Below are 16025 nucleotides of genomic sequence, written 5' to 3' on the forward strand. Positions count from 1 at the left end.
GATGGACAGTTTTTTTTTTTTTTTTTTTTACCTACTATGGAAGTAAATGGGTGCCGTCAACTGTTTAGCTACCAACATTCTTCAACATATCTTCTTTTCTGTTCAACAGAAGAAAGAAACTCATACAGGGTTGTAAGTAATGAGAAAAATAATAATTTTTGAGTGAACTATCCCTTTAAAGTCAAATTTCACGTGCAGAATGTTTAGATAAACAGCACCACCTGTTGGTCAAAATTACAAGTTAACTACAACGCTTGAAAAAAGTCCTGTAGTACTGTGATGAAGAAACACTCGGTGATACACAAAAAAGCACCAGAGAGCTTATGACTCTATGCTGATTATTGACACGTTGTTTTACTATGGTAAGTGGTTAAAAGACTGCAACCCCACCAATCCTTGATACCACGTTGTTGATTATAAGGTAAATTTGCTGTATTGTACAATCAATGTATATTTATTTTGAAAGACAAGATGGTTAATCAATTTTAAATAATCAATGACGAGTCAGGTACAGATACCATTGTAATGAAGTACTCTCAAAAATACTAATATGAAACATCAATATGGAAACAATGATGTGCACAGTATAAATATCAAAGTGAGCGTTACATTATAACTACAAATTATACACACTGGTCAAAACACAGAATTTTAAGGATTAGCATTTAAAATGTCCTTAAACAGTTGATCCTGTATTTCACCACATTGTAATCAGTTTACAATGAAATCAAAATGCAATGCAAACAAAAGACTTCCATTACCAAACCATGGCTGTTTTTGCAAAAAAAGTTGCAAACCTCATTAAAAAGCAAAAAAGTTCATCCTCCGTATACAAATGATATGATACATTGACGTTACGCGCGAATAAAGGAGAAATTTCACTCCTTCTGGTCATCTCTCTGTTCTGTCGCCGCGTCTGCTTGCGGCCCGACGGTCTCGACGGCGGCAGAGTTTATGCTACTGACAGTACTAACGGGCACAGCGACTACAGTGTTGCCTGCAGCGCCCCCTACTGGTGCTCCCAGGTTCTGCAGCGTGGCTCCTCCTCCCATTGTGGGCAACGTGACCAGCTGAAACGGACTGACCACTTTGACGAACGTGTGTCCCGCGGAGCCCTGTGAGACGCCGGCAGCGCTCAGCACGGTCAGATTGGAGCCGTCGGGATGCAGTTCGGCCCCCCCGGGTGACGTCAGCACCGTGTATCCGCCGATCAGCGGAGACTGAGTCTGAGCCGACAGCGGGATGCCGGTGAGCTGGGTGATGGGCAGGGTGAAGTGCGTGGACTGGGCCATGGTGGCGGGGCCCGAAACGGCACGGGTCAGACGGGGGCGTTTGGCAGTGGGAGGCGAGGTCACGGGGGTCAAGGTCATCAGGACGTTGTTGAGGTGCTGGGATTTGCTCTTCAGCTCTTTGGCGCGTTTGCGATGCTCGTCACACTGTTGCTCTAGGGCTAGAAATGCAAAGAGTTAAAAAAGTCACTTCTTAAAATCTGGCTTTGGGGATTTTTGTGATGAAAATTGCGATAAAAAAATAATAATCTAAGTTTGCTGTCCTTGTGTATAGGGCTCCACACAAAATGTGTTGTTTTGTGTGGCCATTTAATAATTCACTGTAAAAAATTAAAATTAAAATCAAGCATTTAAGAAAATAATATAATAATAATCATTTTGTTTTACATTACAACTGTAAAGTTACAATCATAATATTTATGGATGTCTTCATTTTTTTTTTTTTTTACTTTTAAATAAATACAATTATATATTTTTTACAACACCACAGGGAGCCCTTGAAGCTTCTCATTACAAGTTTGGGAAGATTCACAAAACACAGTGCATGTATTTATTTATTTTATTTATATTTTATATTTATTTAAGTTCCCTTTTCAAATGGGTCGAGTATAATGTTGAAATTTTGTTTGGATAATTTTGTTATACATTTCCTTTTTCTACTCGTTTGTATATTTGATTTGTTTCTTTCTTCTTTTAATAGTTCGAAATAAATACTTTCATTCATTCATTCAAATAAGTTGCAGCCGTTGCGATTTGATAATCATATTATTCATGCTTAGTAATTTTTTCCTCTTTAAAAACCTGATGCTGCCACCACACTGCTAGTACACACACACACACACACACACACAGGTACTGACCCACTAAGCTGCGTGTGTACTGCTCCCTACAGCGGTCCATCTGGCTTTTGTGACTGGACAGAACTTTCTTCACGAGGTCCAACATCCCGAAGTTCTGGACAATATTGTTGAGCAGAGCGGCATCTAGTGACAGATTCATATAATGAACAATATGGCATCAGTCTGAAGTTTAAAGGGCACCTATTATGGAATTTTAAAATGTACCTTTCATGTAGTGTGTAACATAGATCTAAGTGAACAAAAACATCCTGCAAAGTTTGAAATATGAAAGTGCACCGTATATAACGTTATTGTCTTTCAAAAGTGAGAGTCGACTCTGAGTCATTTTTATGAATCGTAAGAAGACCGAAGCTTTTTCTCTGACTAGATGACGTCAACTTGTCAAGTTATTTGAATACGATACGCCCACTTATTGCGCTCCAAGGCCAGGGAAAATATCATGGCGACGAGACGCTGTGATCTGAAGTGCGGCTCAAAAGCCAACTTTTTTCATCTGCCCAAGGAGGAGCATTTGAAGACTAAGTGGCTACAATTCATATATACAACTATACCACAGAAGTATAGTCCGAGCCTTGTGCTTTGTTCGCGTCATTTTGAAGACGATTGCTTTTTAAATGCAATCAAACTTGGATTCGCGAGCCGGCTGATATTGAAGGAAGGTTCAGTTCCAAGTGTATTTGCATCAGCTTCCTCCTCCGTATCACAACCTGTAAGTGTTATTAATAATTATTGCTTTTATATTTTATGTAGCATGCTTAATTATTTTGTTTGTTGTGTAAGCACCGTTTAGCTTCTAGGTCTTCAATGACAATTGTATTGAGATATGTGAAGTGTTTGTCGTTGTTTTCGGAGTTGTCTTAAAGAATAGATTAATACCTCGTAGTAACGTAACTGCATTTTTTTTTGTAAAAACGTTATGTTTATGCATCGGGCTAATGCAAACAAAGACTGATTGTGCTTTTACAATATGAACTCTGGGCTATGCTCGCTAACATAACATAAAATTCTTTATCTTATTTTTCGATTTTTACTACAAACTATAAAGCAGTGGACTATAATCATTATTATAATACAATTTAATTGATAAAAGCATCATTGTACTCCGTGTTAAAAATAAGTATTATCTCTGTAAACACTGCTGGGTCATCTGACCAATCAACGCAGATTAGCGTCGCGCAAAGGCGTGGTTTGAAAAACGAGTCGTTGAACGAATCATTTGGGAGTCGGTGAGCAAATCAGGTAAAAATAAATGCATATTATACGAAAACAAAAGTGTTTTTTGTCATTGCATGCATGTAAAACTGTTGTTGGGGACTCCCTAAACAACATTAGGAACATTTTAAATGTCATAATAGGTGCCCTTTAATAGAACATTTGTGTCCATTTGCAGAATACTGAATCACACAAAAAACAGACATGGAATATATTTACATAACTGTCTTGCTTCAGTTAAAGCATTATATTAAAATATATATTCATATATATAATCTGTTCTTTTACCTACTACAAACTGAACATTAAACAACAAGAATATAATATATATTATTCTACACAATCTATATGAATATAAATATACAATGATATAAAACATTACTAACATTTATTTTTTAAAGTTAACGAAAATAACTATATATATATAGCATGGTTATCATTAACCATAAAGCATTTATATTATAACTTATATAAACATTTATATTTATATTACACTTATTTCTTATTTCAGCTAGTTTCTCATTTTAAATAATACACTATTTAGCTATTTAGACATAAAAAAATATTAAAAATGACAAAAACGTTAAAAAATGGCTAAATATTAAACTAGAATTAATAATAATAATACAGAAATTAATAATACAAATAAAATCGAATCTAAAATGGCATTTCAATGATACAAATTCATTTACCACAAACTGAACATTAAACAACAAGAATATAATGTGATGATCTTCTGAAATATTGAGAATAAATGTTATATTCAAATATTATTATTTGATTATACTAATAATACTTATTATATAGATATTATTTAATTATTATACAATTTTAACATCATATAATTATTAATGTGACATTATTTCATATTAATATTGTAATTAATTAATTAATTTATTATATGTATGTATGTATGTGTATTTATATATATATATATGTGTGTGTGTGTGTGTGTGTGTGTGTGTGTATGTATAATAAAAGTGTTATAAGATCATGAAAAACATTCAGTTTAGTGTGTCCAGACGTTTGCCCAGTGGTGTACAGGTATGAACAGGTTTAGTGGCGTAACTCTGACCTTTGACCTGCAGTGGCGGGTCTTGGATTCGCTCCTCGAGGCCCTTGAGAATCTCCTGGATCTGTCTCTCCAGGTCCTCCATGACTTCCTCCAACAGCCCAGCATCCCTCAGTCCTCTCCAGAAGGTCATGGTGTCCTCTGACATGGAGAAGAGCGGCGGGTGAGAGAGTTAAACCGATTAACTACACAGATCGCTTCAAATGTCAGACACTCTCACCTCCTATAGCCGTGACCCATTCAGTGCTGTCGTCACCATCTGTGGAAAACGAAGCTGAACATCCATTCACTGAAAAAGCAATATGAATTAGGACTGTCAAGCAATTAACATTATTAATCGAATTAATCACATGATGATATGCCAATGAATTATTTCAATCAATCACAAATTAATTGCACCTCAATTTTTGTGAAAAATTTCCCCAAAAGATCTTTTAAAGTCAGTGTGTTTGATGAGAAATAAATTTGAATAGACATTACAAAAAGTAGTGTTAGAAATAAATATTTTGATTTAGCAAATCATTTATTAGATATAAACTTTTAAGGCTACAATGTGACCATAAAATTCTTTTTTTTTTTTTTTCAGAAGCAGCATTTGAAGTGTCATTTATGTATATTTATACAGACTGTTTAATGTAGCTCAGAGGCGGCATGAATATGAATGAAAAATGAAATGATACTCTAAATATTAAACAAAAAAAAACGCCAGTAGGTGGTGACAAATCACTGTCTTAATGAGTGAGTCATTGAGTCGTTCACTCAACCGATTCATTCTAACGGCTGATTCGTTCAGGAACAAAGCAAGTGAACATCTATGAATGAGTCACTGAATCATTGGCTCACTCGTTTCATTAAAAACACAGATTCATTCAGTAATGAAACACCGCTGTGTTGCACGGAGAAGCACAACACTTCTGCTCTGGCTTTCATTGGAACTATTTTCATTGCTGAAATTGAGCAAAAACAGACAATATTGTGTCTAATACGTAACACAATATTACCATATTGGTATCGGCCGATATATGTTCATTTTTAATGTTATTATCAGTATTGGTCTGATAATAAAATTTGGCCGATATATTAAAGCGGATAAATAATGGATTATGTCCTTCAGCTGAGACGCTTCAGATGCGACAGATTCGCCATGATGGTTTTGAATTGCTTGAAATATGATTGGAATCACTTCAAAAAAGGAAAATACAGTAAAGTGCAACACATGTGGCACAAGTCTGTCATATAGGCGACATAAAACTATATTGAGAACATCATAATTGTGTGCTTGCGACATGGATTTTAATGGTGAGACTTTTAGTTTTGTAATCAGGCTCTAAAAAATTATATACAAATTTGGATTTAGATTTATCGGCCAATATATCGGTTATCGGCTTTCAAATATAAAGAATTATCGGTATCGGTATCAGCCAAAATGGTGCATCTCTATTCGTAACTAAACTGCATGCAATGTATGATGAAGTACAGGTCTGAGCTGGTGCGTTAACAGCATTAATCATTTTAAAGTGTAATTTTTTTCTAGAATTAATCATACCAAATTAACTTGTTAAACATTATCCCTGCTCAAACAATCATTCTGAAGTGTAAACATATGTGAAAGTCTACGCATTAAGTATTGAAATGGACTGTGTTGGTACCGTCCACTGAGGCGGGGGTGGCCGGAGCCGTTTCTGTCGACTGCTGGCTGCTGAGAGACACTCGGGACCCCACCAGGTCAATCTTGGTACTGCGGCAGGTGTTTGAACACAGTCTGGAGTGCTGATAAAAGTCCAGCTCTCCTGAATCCATGATCTTTCTGTAAGAACAACCAGGAGCTACAGCTGAACAAGAGTTCCTTCATCTTCAACAATATACAGTGAACATGACTAAAAAGAGGAATACAAAATCATCTTATTAAAAAAATGAGGGATTTTCTCATGAGGAAAAACTTTTTTCTTTGTGAATGAATAATGTATGGTAAATAAATAAATGTTCTTCCTTAAAATACAGGGTGCATAAGTCTGGACACCCCTGTGTTAAAGTCCCATAGAGGCAGGCAGATTTATATTTTTAAAGGCCAGTTATTTGATGGATCCGGGATACTATGATCCTGATAAAGTTCCCTCGGCCCCAACATCATCACACACCCTTCACCATAGAGATTAGCATGGTTTTATTTAAGTTAGCCTAATAGCTGGTTTGATTTGCATTGAGAGATGATCTTATGGAGAGTTCCCCATGCCAATCTCTGTCCTTAAAGGTTGGAGTTTTCCTATTTTTCCTTTCCTTTTTGTTTTAATTAAGGCATTGATGATTTTTTATTCCTCTTTTTAGTCAACTTTAGCATGGGTGTGTTCACTTATGCTAAGCACTGTAAGGAAGACTGGAACTTAAAGTCAACATATAACACAATGTCACCATTTACTGCTTTAATATGCGTACCTGATTGAAGACTGAAAAATTTACTGTTTAATGTTATTTTTTAGTATTATTTTTCTTTATTAATTTTCTTTATAATTTCATAATGTATTTTGTGAAGTCAGACTATGTTTGTGCATGTGTGTTGAGCAGAGAGCTGGTAGAGTTATGGTAAAGTTATATTTTGCTTAGAGGTATGCAATGTTCACTTAGCGGAGATGTTAAAATGATGATACTTCAAATGTGTACAGTTTGTATGTTCTTTGCAAGAAAATGAATGTTTCAACTGATGCAAATGTACCATTTGTATACACCACTAATGTATACACTGAAGAAATAGTTTCTTAATGTGGATAGTGGATTGACCATGTGCATTAGGTAGACATTCCATCTTTAAACATAAGCAATATGTTTTTTTCTACCTTACAAGGAAGTTGCAAGTCTCTCTGTGATGTATATAAGCTAGATCGTACTGTACCAACTCAGAGAAGCATTAAGGCATGATGAGGGGGTGAGAGGAAGGAGGAAACATAGAGATTATGGGGTAAGGGAGGAGAAACCCAGAAACCATTTACATCTAGCATGATGAGGTGAGAAGATAGATAATGGGGAATAGAGAAATCTAGAATGAAGACCTCCTCTCATGTAGCCTTATTCTTATATGCCTGTGTTTCTCTCTGTCTGACACATGACACATGTTCAAATAATAAATCTCTTGGCAAGATATCAGGTGTAGCTTCCGTGATTCAACAATTATGGGGGAAGCACGATTTTTAGAATCTACAGTTGGCGTCACGAACGAACAGGATCGCATCTTCAGGCATTTGTCTCAGTCATTCCAGGTAAGACTTTTTCTATTCTAAAAAAGTTTAAGTCTGCCTGATGATTTGAGACATTGACTGAGACTGCTTAAAAGAACTGTGTTATTTAAAGTACCAGATGTATTGCCAAATAATATATGTGTCAGACATAAATTAAAACAATTAAAATTAAGAAAAAATGGAATTAAATTAAGTAATTCAATTTAATTTGACTTATTAAAGTTTCTCTGAAAAGTAAACCTCTAGAACTATTTGATATGCTGGGATGGAGATGGATCTTTTTTAGAAAAAAGGCCATTTAGTCATTTGGGAGAATTAGCTATAAGACGGTTAAGCTAGAAAAGTTGCTTGATTACGACTGTTCACGTGGTTGGGCTGTGGCGGGACTGTTTAAAACGATGGCAGATCCCTAAAACATATCCAACACACTTGAAGATTCGATCTCAGAAGGAGACGAGGAAAGTGTGACAAGCGATACTTGATTGACAGAAGCGGTTAAGTGTGGCGATACTGTAAAAACGATGGCAGATTAATATCTAAAACATTGTAACACGCTGAAGTAATACAAGTATTAAAGGAGCCCTTTGTAACTAGCTAGGATCGCGGGCATTCTTATTTTGACCGTAAAGCTGTTCAAATATTTGAGGTTACTGATCTGAGTTAAACTTAAAGAAAAAGAAAATTCAAAGAAATTAATCTGAGATAAAAAAATAAAAAAGAAAGAAAAAAAAAGAAACTGATTTGAGTTAAACTGAAAAGGAGGAGAAAGATAACTGAGTGAGAAGGGAGTAGCAGCCCCTTCCTTTGGAATCTATACCCTGCTTTATACACAGACACACAGAGATATAAATAGAAAGCCTGTTGCTTCTCTAGTAAACACAGAGAGTGGTAAAATGACCGAAAGTAATTGTATAGCAAAACATTATCTTCGGGGTATTTGAGAGAAGAACAGAAACAAGCTAAGCTTTTGAACAGAAATTTCTGGTGTTAATGTGGGTTTAAAAGTAAATAATTGTTTAACGTTACAAAATTTTAGTTTTTGTCTGAAAAGAACAAGAGATAAAAAATAAGATCATAAGATTGAAGTTAAGGATTTACTTTGAGGAAAGATCTATGATAATAGTTGTATAGTTAATTGACAAGTAGAAGTTGATGAAAATTATAGATAATAACTCCAAAAGAATGTGAGTTGGAAAATATATAAGGCAAAAATTTAACAGAGATGTTTATTTGGAAAAACATGTAATTCCTGACTAAGTCAGAGTAAAAAGTGAATAGAATGAAATTATAAAAGTTATGAAAATGCAGAATTACTCTCAGAGTCTTTCTCTCAGAGTCTTTCTCTCAGAGTCTTTCTCTCATTCAAAGTCAGTTAGATTCTGATATTTGAGCCTGTGGCATAAGTAACAAGCTATTCAAAGTACAGCACAGTGTCTCAGTTGGAAATTATAGACAGAGATTTTAAAAGAAATGATACATTTAATTGGGAGTTAAATGTTTTAAGAATGATAATCTACCTTGAATGATAGAGGTGAGAGTTTTTATTTGTTTATCCCATGACCAGTAACTTCTTTGTCTCATCTTTGTCTTCACCATGTACAGGACGGATGGTACCGGTTATTGATGTAACAGAACATTACACTTAATGGACGGTTGTAATAACTAGATTCACTGAGTATAAACTCAGCATTGATATATTGATGTTTGAAGATGTCGAATGGATTTTGGTGATTAAATACTGTCATTAATTTGTCTCCATATGTTTACACTATTAGGCATTCCAAATGGCTCTGATGGGTCTTGAATAAACTTTCCTGAGCTCCAGAACATACCTGTTAAAATTTCCTAATGGGAAAGAGCGGTTACAGTGAGCATGAGGTGATTTCTCAAAGACGGGCAAGATTCTCTAATGGCCAACGGAGGACTTCCTAGGCAGGGTGTCACCGCCACTGGGCACCAACCCTGAAGGGAGGTGTTTATGTGAGATGGGTATGGTTGAGCAGATGTTTGTTAGGCCAACAGCATCATTGAGGGTTACAGCAGTCTGCCCAAAAATGTGAGCTCTCCAATGCCTGATCACCAGAAACCGCATTCCTTGGATGTGACAAGTGTCAAGGAGATTATTTATAAAAGAGCTGATGGGAAAGAGTTTTCAAGAACTAGCTGAGACCATGAGGGTGATTGTCTTTAATTCTGTGGAGACTAAAACAAACATTGTTCATTTATTTTAGAAATATAATGTTAGTTGCCTAATGGACAACATCTAAAGTATTAGATCCTGAATCATCTGTGAATTATTATGTCTACCATAGTTTTCACTTTTGCAGATCATTAGACATGGCATTTGGACAATTATAAGACATGGTGTTGTTAAGGATGAAGATTGTTTTTGCTAACTCAAGAGAGGTCTGGATAACAGGGGATAAATAAATTCATTATTTAAATTAAAGATAACTTTAGAAATGTTCCTTTGATGAACAAATGGATAAAACCGAGAATGGGACATAAGGAGTGAAATAGGAGATTTTACATATGCTACATTACTTACAAAACACAACCTCACAAACAATGAACACCCGCTTACTGATTTACAACCCTAAGGGATAGGATCCTTTAACATGGTTTTATTTTGGTTGTTGTTTTGGCCGGGAACTTGAGGAGTACTTAACGAGTCAAGGCACCGGCAGAAGACTTATTAGTTTTTTCTTTTCTTAGATGATTGGGGTACATTTTAAATGCTTACACATAGACGTTAAATGACACATAGTATGTGGGAACATAACATGGGTTGGGGTTCTTTGTTATTTGTTTTCTTTTCTGTTTCCATTCTTCTGTCCTTTTATGTCTATGTCTTGGTCTGTTATTTCTCCTCCTCACTATCACTTCAATAGGTTGGCCACCTGGGAATGAAGGTGTGGAACTGACGGCCGTAGTTCCAGTGGAGGGAATGAAGACTGAAAAATTTACTGTTTAATGTTATTTTTTAGTATTATTTTTCTTTATTAATTTTCTTTATAATTTCATAATGTATTTTGTGAAGTCAGACTATGTTTGTGCATGTGTGTTGAGCAGAGAGCTGGTAGAGTTATGGTAAAGTTATATTTTGCTTAGAGGTATGCAATGTTCACTTAGCGGAGATGTTAAAATGATGATACTTCAAATGTGTACAGTTTGTATGTTCTTTGCAAGAAAATGAATGTTTCAACTGATGCAAATGTACCATTTGTATACACCACTAATGTATACACTGAAGAAATAGTTTCTTAATGTGGATAGTGGATTGACCATGTGCATTAGGTAGACATTCCATCTTTAAACATAAGCAATATGTTTTTTTCTACCTTACAAGGAAGTTGCAAGTCTCTCTGTGATGTATATAAGCTAGATCGTACTGTACCAACTCAGAGAAGCATTAAGGCATGATGAGGGGGTGAGAGGAAGGAGGAAACATAGAGATTATGGGGTAAGGGAGGAGAAACCCAGAAACCATTTACATCTAGCATGATGAGGTGAGAAGATAGATAATGGGGAATAGAGAAATCTAGAATGAAGACCTCCTCTCATGTAGCCTTATTCTTATATGCCTGTGTTTCTCTCTGTCTGACACATGACACATGTTCAAATAATAAATCTCTTGGCAAGATATCAGGTGTAGCTTCCGTGATTCAACAATTATGGGGGAAGCACGATTTTTAGAATCTACACTGATCTTATTGTAAACAATTCCTCAATGCAAAAATAGCCATATTTGATTAATTTCACTTTTGCAGGAGTTGAATGATTTGAATGTATGGTATACACACCATGCTCAAAAGTTTGGGATCTTAAGATTATTTTAAAGTCCCCCTGTGATGAAAATCAAGTTTTTAATGTTGTTTATGTCTATGTGGTGTTTTTATAATCTGCTTTAAGACAAACCATGTGTAAATTCATAAGTCGACAGCATTGCTGAGTATTTTCTGCTTAAAACTGCAGTGAACCAAAGACAGTCTCAAAAACACGGTTTGAAATCGCTGGTGTTTCTGACGTCACAAACTACCTTGTAACCAATCAGATCAACGTGTGATCGTGAACGAGTGGATCTCTGAGCGGCCGCGAGTGAGTGGAGGCGGGGCTCATTTGCATATTCATAGAACCACGTATACTAAATGAGGCAAGGGTGTCGAGTTACATTCAAGAAATTTAAGGCATAAAGAAATTGTTTCCAAGGAAAAAACGTTTAAATATGTCATTTTGGGGATCAAAGATGAGTTTTAAGGGATGAAATTATTGACTACAGGGGGACTTTATAATGTTTTTGAAAGGAGTCTCTTCTGCTCATCAAGGCTGCATTTATTTGATCAAAAATACAGTAAAATGTTGTTAAATACTATTACAATAAAAATAACTGTTTTCTACTCGAATATAATTTAAAAACGTAATTTATTCCTATGATCAAAGCTGAATTTTCAGCATCATTAGTCCAGTCTAAAGTGTCACATGATCCTTCAGAAATCATATGCTGATTTGCTGCTAAAGAAACATTTCTTATTATTAACAATGTTTAAAATTGTGTGGAGATGAATAGAAATGTTCAAAAGAACAGCATTTATTTGAAATAGAGCACTTTTTGTTAGTTATTACTAACAACGTAAAAAGTCTTTACGGTCACTTTTGATTAATTTAACGCATCCTTATAGAAGAAAAGATTAGTGAGACAAGTGTTTGTGCTTTATATTTCACCATATACTAATATAAACCGGACAGATCTGGGATGTATTTCTAGTTGATATTCTTTTTCTGCCCAGTGCCACAAACCTTAACATGGTCCCATTGAGGCGAATGGCTCTCTTCCAGTCCTTCAGCGTGGATTTTCCCGCTATATAGACGAACTCCTTCGGACTGATGAGATGCTCGTTCAGCTGGAACACAGCAAGCCGTTCAGTACAGACAGTTATATATCAAATCAAGCTCTTGTGAAGTGGTCTATGTGGTGAGGATATTCCTGTCAGCACAGTCCATTACTCAAAGCGGCACTTTTAGAGTAAAAACGATGCAACAGCATCTCAATCATTGCTTATGGATCTTTTCTGAAATTGTTTATGATTATTTTCTTAATTTGTTATCGCAAGATGAAGTTTCTATAATTATGATCATAAAACATTATCATTCACATCTGCTCTTTCTTTAATAATGCTGCTTTCCACATTTTATAATAATAGGAAAGCCATCAAATCTAGGAAAGAACACTAATGAAAGTGTGGGAATTATGCAAACTAAATCTTATTAAAATATGTCATTCTGATTTTCATGCAGTTTGAGAAATAGAAAATCTGTTGTTCTTATGCGAGACGGTTGATCAGCAATCATGATGATAATTGACCTTAATAATTGTGTTATTGAATTTTTTAGAATTAAAGTAAAAAAAATAATAATTGTATATTCATGTGTTTTGATGCAGTTTGAATAATATATATGTTGTTTTTATGCGAGATGAGTAATTAGCACCAGTGTTATTTACTATAGTTTTTATTCATATTTTAAATCAGTTTTTATTTTTTATATTTTCCCATTTCATTTTAATTTTAGTTAAAGTTTTATCAATTTTGTTGTATGTTTCTGACATTTTTATTATCATTATTTCAAATATGTCTATGTAGTTTCTAGTCATTTTTATTTCAGTTTTAGTTGTTTTAGTATATAAAGATAAGCGAAATGAAAATAAGAAATCTAGCATTGGCAACTAGCCAAAAAATCTGCAATAAAATAAGTTGTTGTATATTTTATTTGATTTCAAAGTAAATATTTTTTTTTTATGGTATTGGTTTTAATTAACTATGATAGCCCTGACTAGCACTGCATAGTAATAATTGAAACATAATAAAGCATTATTTTCAATTTTTTTTTCATTTCTGAAGGAAATTAATGGATTAGCTAAAAACAGAAATATATATATATTTTTGATAATACATATATATATATATATATAATTATATGACTTATTGTGTTTAATTATCTGAATCGACAGACATCGCTAGTTCAGCATAAGCCTTTAAATGAAAAAGATCATGAGACTCGTAAGTTTGAAGTGTTTATAAACAGACTGCCTCATGTATTTACCTGCACACATTTGATGTTGATCCCGGGACACACAAACTTCTTCCACACGAGGTTGGCTTTGCTGTCCCCACAGGTGATTGGGTAGAGGATATCTCCCTCCACATCTGTGTCGTCAGATATTTTCACTGTGTAAATATGAACATGGCATGTCTATTGTTACACCAAATAAAATAAAACCGTAATTATGGTATATTATGCAAGGTTATATTATTGTTAACTAAAACTAAAACCATTAAAAAAAAAATGTATTACTTGAAATAAAGTGAACATGAACTGACATAAAATAAAACGTTTTTTGTTTTCAGCTAGTTGCAGCTAGGCAACATTTCTCATTTTTGTTTTAAGTTAAAACTAAAACTTAAAGTGCCCCTATTATGTTTTTTTTAGATTTTGTGTGAATATAACTGTTTGTGAATGTAAAACATCGATTCAACAAAACAAACATCGATTCAACGAAAACAAAGAATCGATTCTGAAACGAGTCGTCAGTAATTCCAGTCTCACTTCCTGTTACAAACCTACGTAACACTGTAACACATTTCCATAATGCCAACATATGGTCTTCATTGGCTGCCGGTGAACAATGTCTACTTTGCCCCTCAAACACTGTAGTTGTAGCGGAGACTGGAAGAGTGTGGTTCGTGTGTCGACATGTCGAGAAGCAAATCCACTTTGCTGCAATTTAAAAGGATTCGCACTCGAATTGATACAGTAAAACCGACGCCATCTTCACTGTTCGTATCACTGCTGAGGAAGAGCTCATATTCAGGTAATGGCCGTTTGGTTTCCGACATGCGCTGTAAGCAATCGACCAATCACAACAGACTGAGCCATCTGACCAATCACAACAGACTGAGCCATCTGACCAATCAGAGCAGAGTAGACCAGAGCAGAGTAGACCAATCACAACAGACTGGGTCATCTGACCAATCAGAGGGTCATCTGACCAATCAGAGCAGAGTAGACCAGAGCAGAGTAGACCAATCACAACAGACTGGGTCATCTGACCAATCAGAGGGTCATCTGACCAATCAGAGCAGAGTAGACCAATCACAACAGACTGGGTCATCTGACCAATCAGAGCAGAGTAGACCAATCACAACAGACTGGATCATCTGACCAATCAGAGCAGAGTAGACCAATCACAACAGACTGAGCCGTCTGACCAATCAGAGCAGAGTAGACCAATCACAACAGACTGAGTCATCTGACCAATCACAACAGACTGGGTCATCTGACCAATCAGAGCAGAGTAGACCAATCACAACAGACTGGGTCATCTGACCAATCAGAGCAGAGTAGACCAATCACAACAGACTGAGCCATCTGACCAATCAGAGCAGAGTAGACCAATCACAACAGACTGAGTCATCTGACCAATCAGAGCAAAGTAGACCAATCACAACAGACTGGGCCATCTGACCAATCAGAGCAGAGTAGACCAATCACAACAGACTGAGCCATCTGACCAATCAGAGCAGAGTAGTCTCGCGGAAAGGCGGAGTTTAAAGAGACTAACTCTTCGAACAAACCGTTTCAGAGTCTTTGAGAAACAAATGAGGCGATGTGCAATGTATATTATGAGACAATTCAAGTATTTTTGACATTTGATACATGCAAACGTGCTGTAGGAGAAAACTAGGAACCTTTAAAACAGAATAATAGGGGCACTTTAATAAAAACTATATTTATTAGAAAAAACTAATGTCATACCCAGCACAGTGTCTTTGGGCAGAGAGAGAGTGGTGCTGGACTCGGCCTCGGACTCCATGGATTGCTCCATAATGTTTTCCCTGTGCAGGAAAAGACAAAAGCTACTGTGAGAGTCTGAAAGAGGTGCATGATGGGAGTCACAACAGAACGCAATGCTCACTCAGACTGTTCCAGGTCAGAAGCCACCAGTATATTCTTCTCCTCATCGCCGGATGACGTCTGACCCGCGGTGTCAGGGGTCGTAACCACCACCACCTCCTCCATGTGGACGTTCACCTCAGAGGACGAGGCCATGAGGTCATCAGCATCTGACAGCTGTCAATCAGCATCTGATGGGTGTGGGAAGGAAAATGGCCTTTTTAATTAGTATTGTGAAGAAATAATGGTTTAACCATAGTACTTTCATATATAGCGTATAACAACTCAGAATACAAAGGTATAACTTAGTAATGTAGTGATCTTTCTTGAGTACTAGATTACTATACCTTTGTATTCAAATGAGTTGTAAAATCACCATGGTGAATGTTAATAACATGGTATAGTTTGTTAG

General features: G+C 35.7%; 1 protein-coding gene across 1 annotated transcript in view; it reads right to left on the reverse strand.

Annotated features, from left to right (window-relative positions):
* Nucleotides 1–420: 420 nt before the first annotated feature.
* gmeb2 (glucocorticoid modulatory element binding protein 2) overlaps nt 421–16025 on the reverse strand; it is a 15906-nt gene continuing 301 nt past the window's right edge. The window contains exons 2-10 of the mRNA XM_079589329.1: nt 15636–15804; nt 15476–15555; nt 13763–13887; nt 12461–12564; nt 6083–6240; nt 4654–4722; nt 4437–4574; nt 2150–2272; nt 421–1450 (exon numbers count right to left, since the gene is read on the reverse strand). Of these exons, the coding sequence (XP_079445455.1) occupies nt 879–1450; nt 2150–2272; nt 4437–4574; nt 4654–4722; nt 6083–6240; nt 12461–12564; nt 13763–13887; nt 15476–15555; nt 15636–15769 (1503 nt within the window). The 5' untranslated portion in view covers nt 15770–15804 and the 3' untranslated portion in view covers nt 421–878. The remainder of the gene's footprint in view (nt 1451–2149; nt 2273–4436; nt 4575–4653; nt 4723–6082; nt 6241–12460; nt 12565–13762; nt 13888–15475; nt 15556–15635; nt 15805–16025) is intronic.

This window comes from Phoxinus phoxinus (assembly GCF_949152265.1).
Source record: "Phoxinus phoxinus genome assembly, chromosome: 18".
NCBI classification, from domain to species: domain Eukaryota; kingdom Metazoa; phylum Chordata; class Actinopteri; order Cypriniformes; family Leuciscidae; genus Phoxinus; species Phoxinus phoxinus.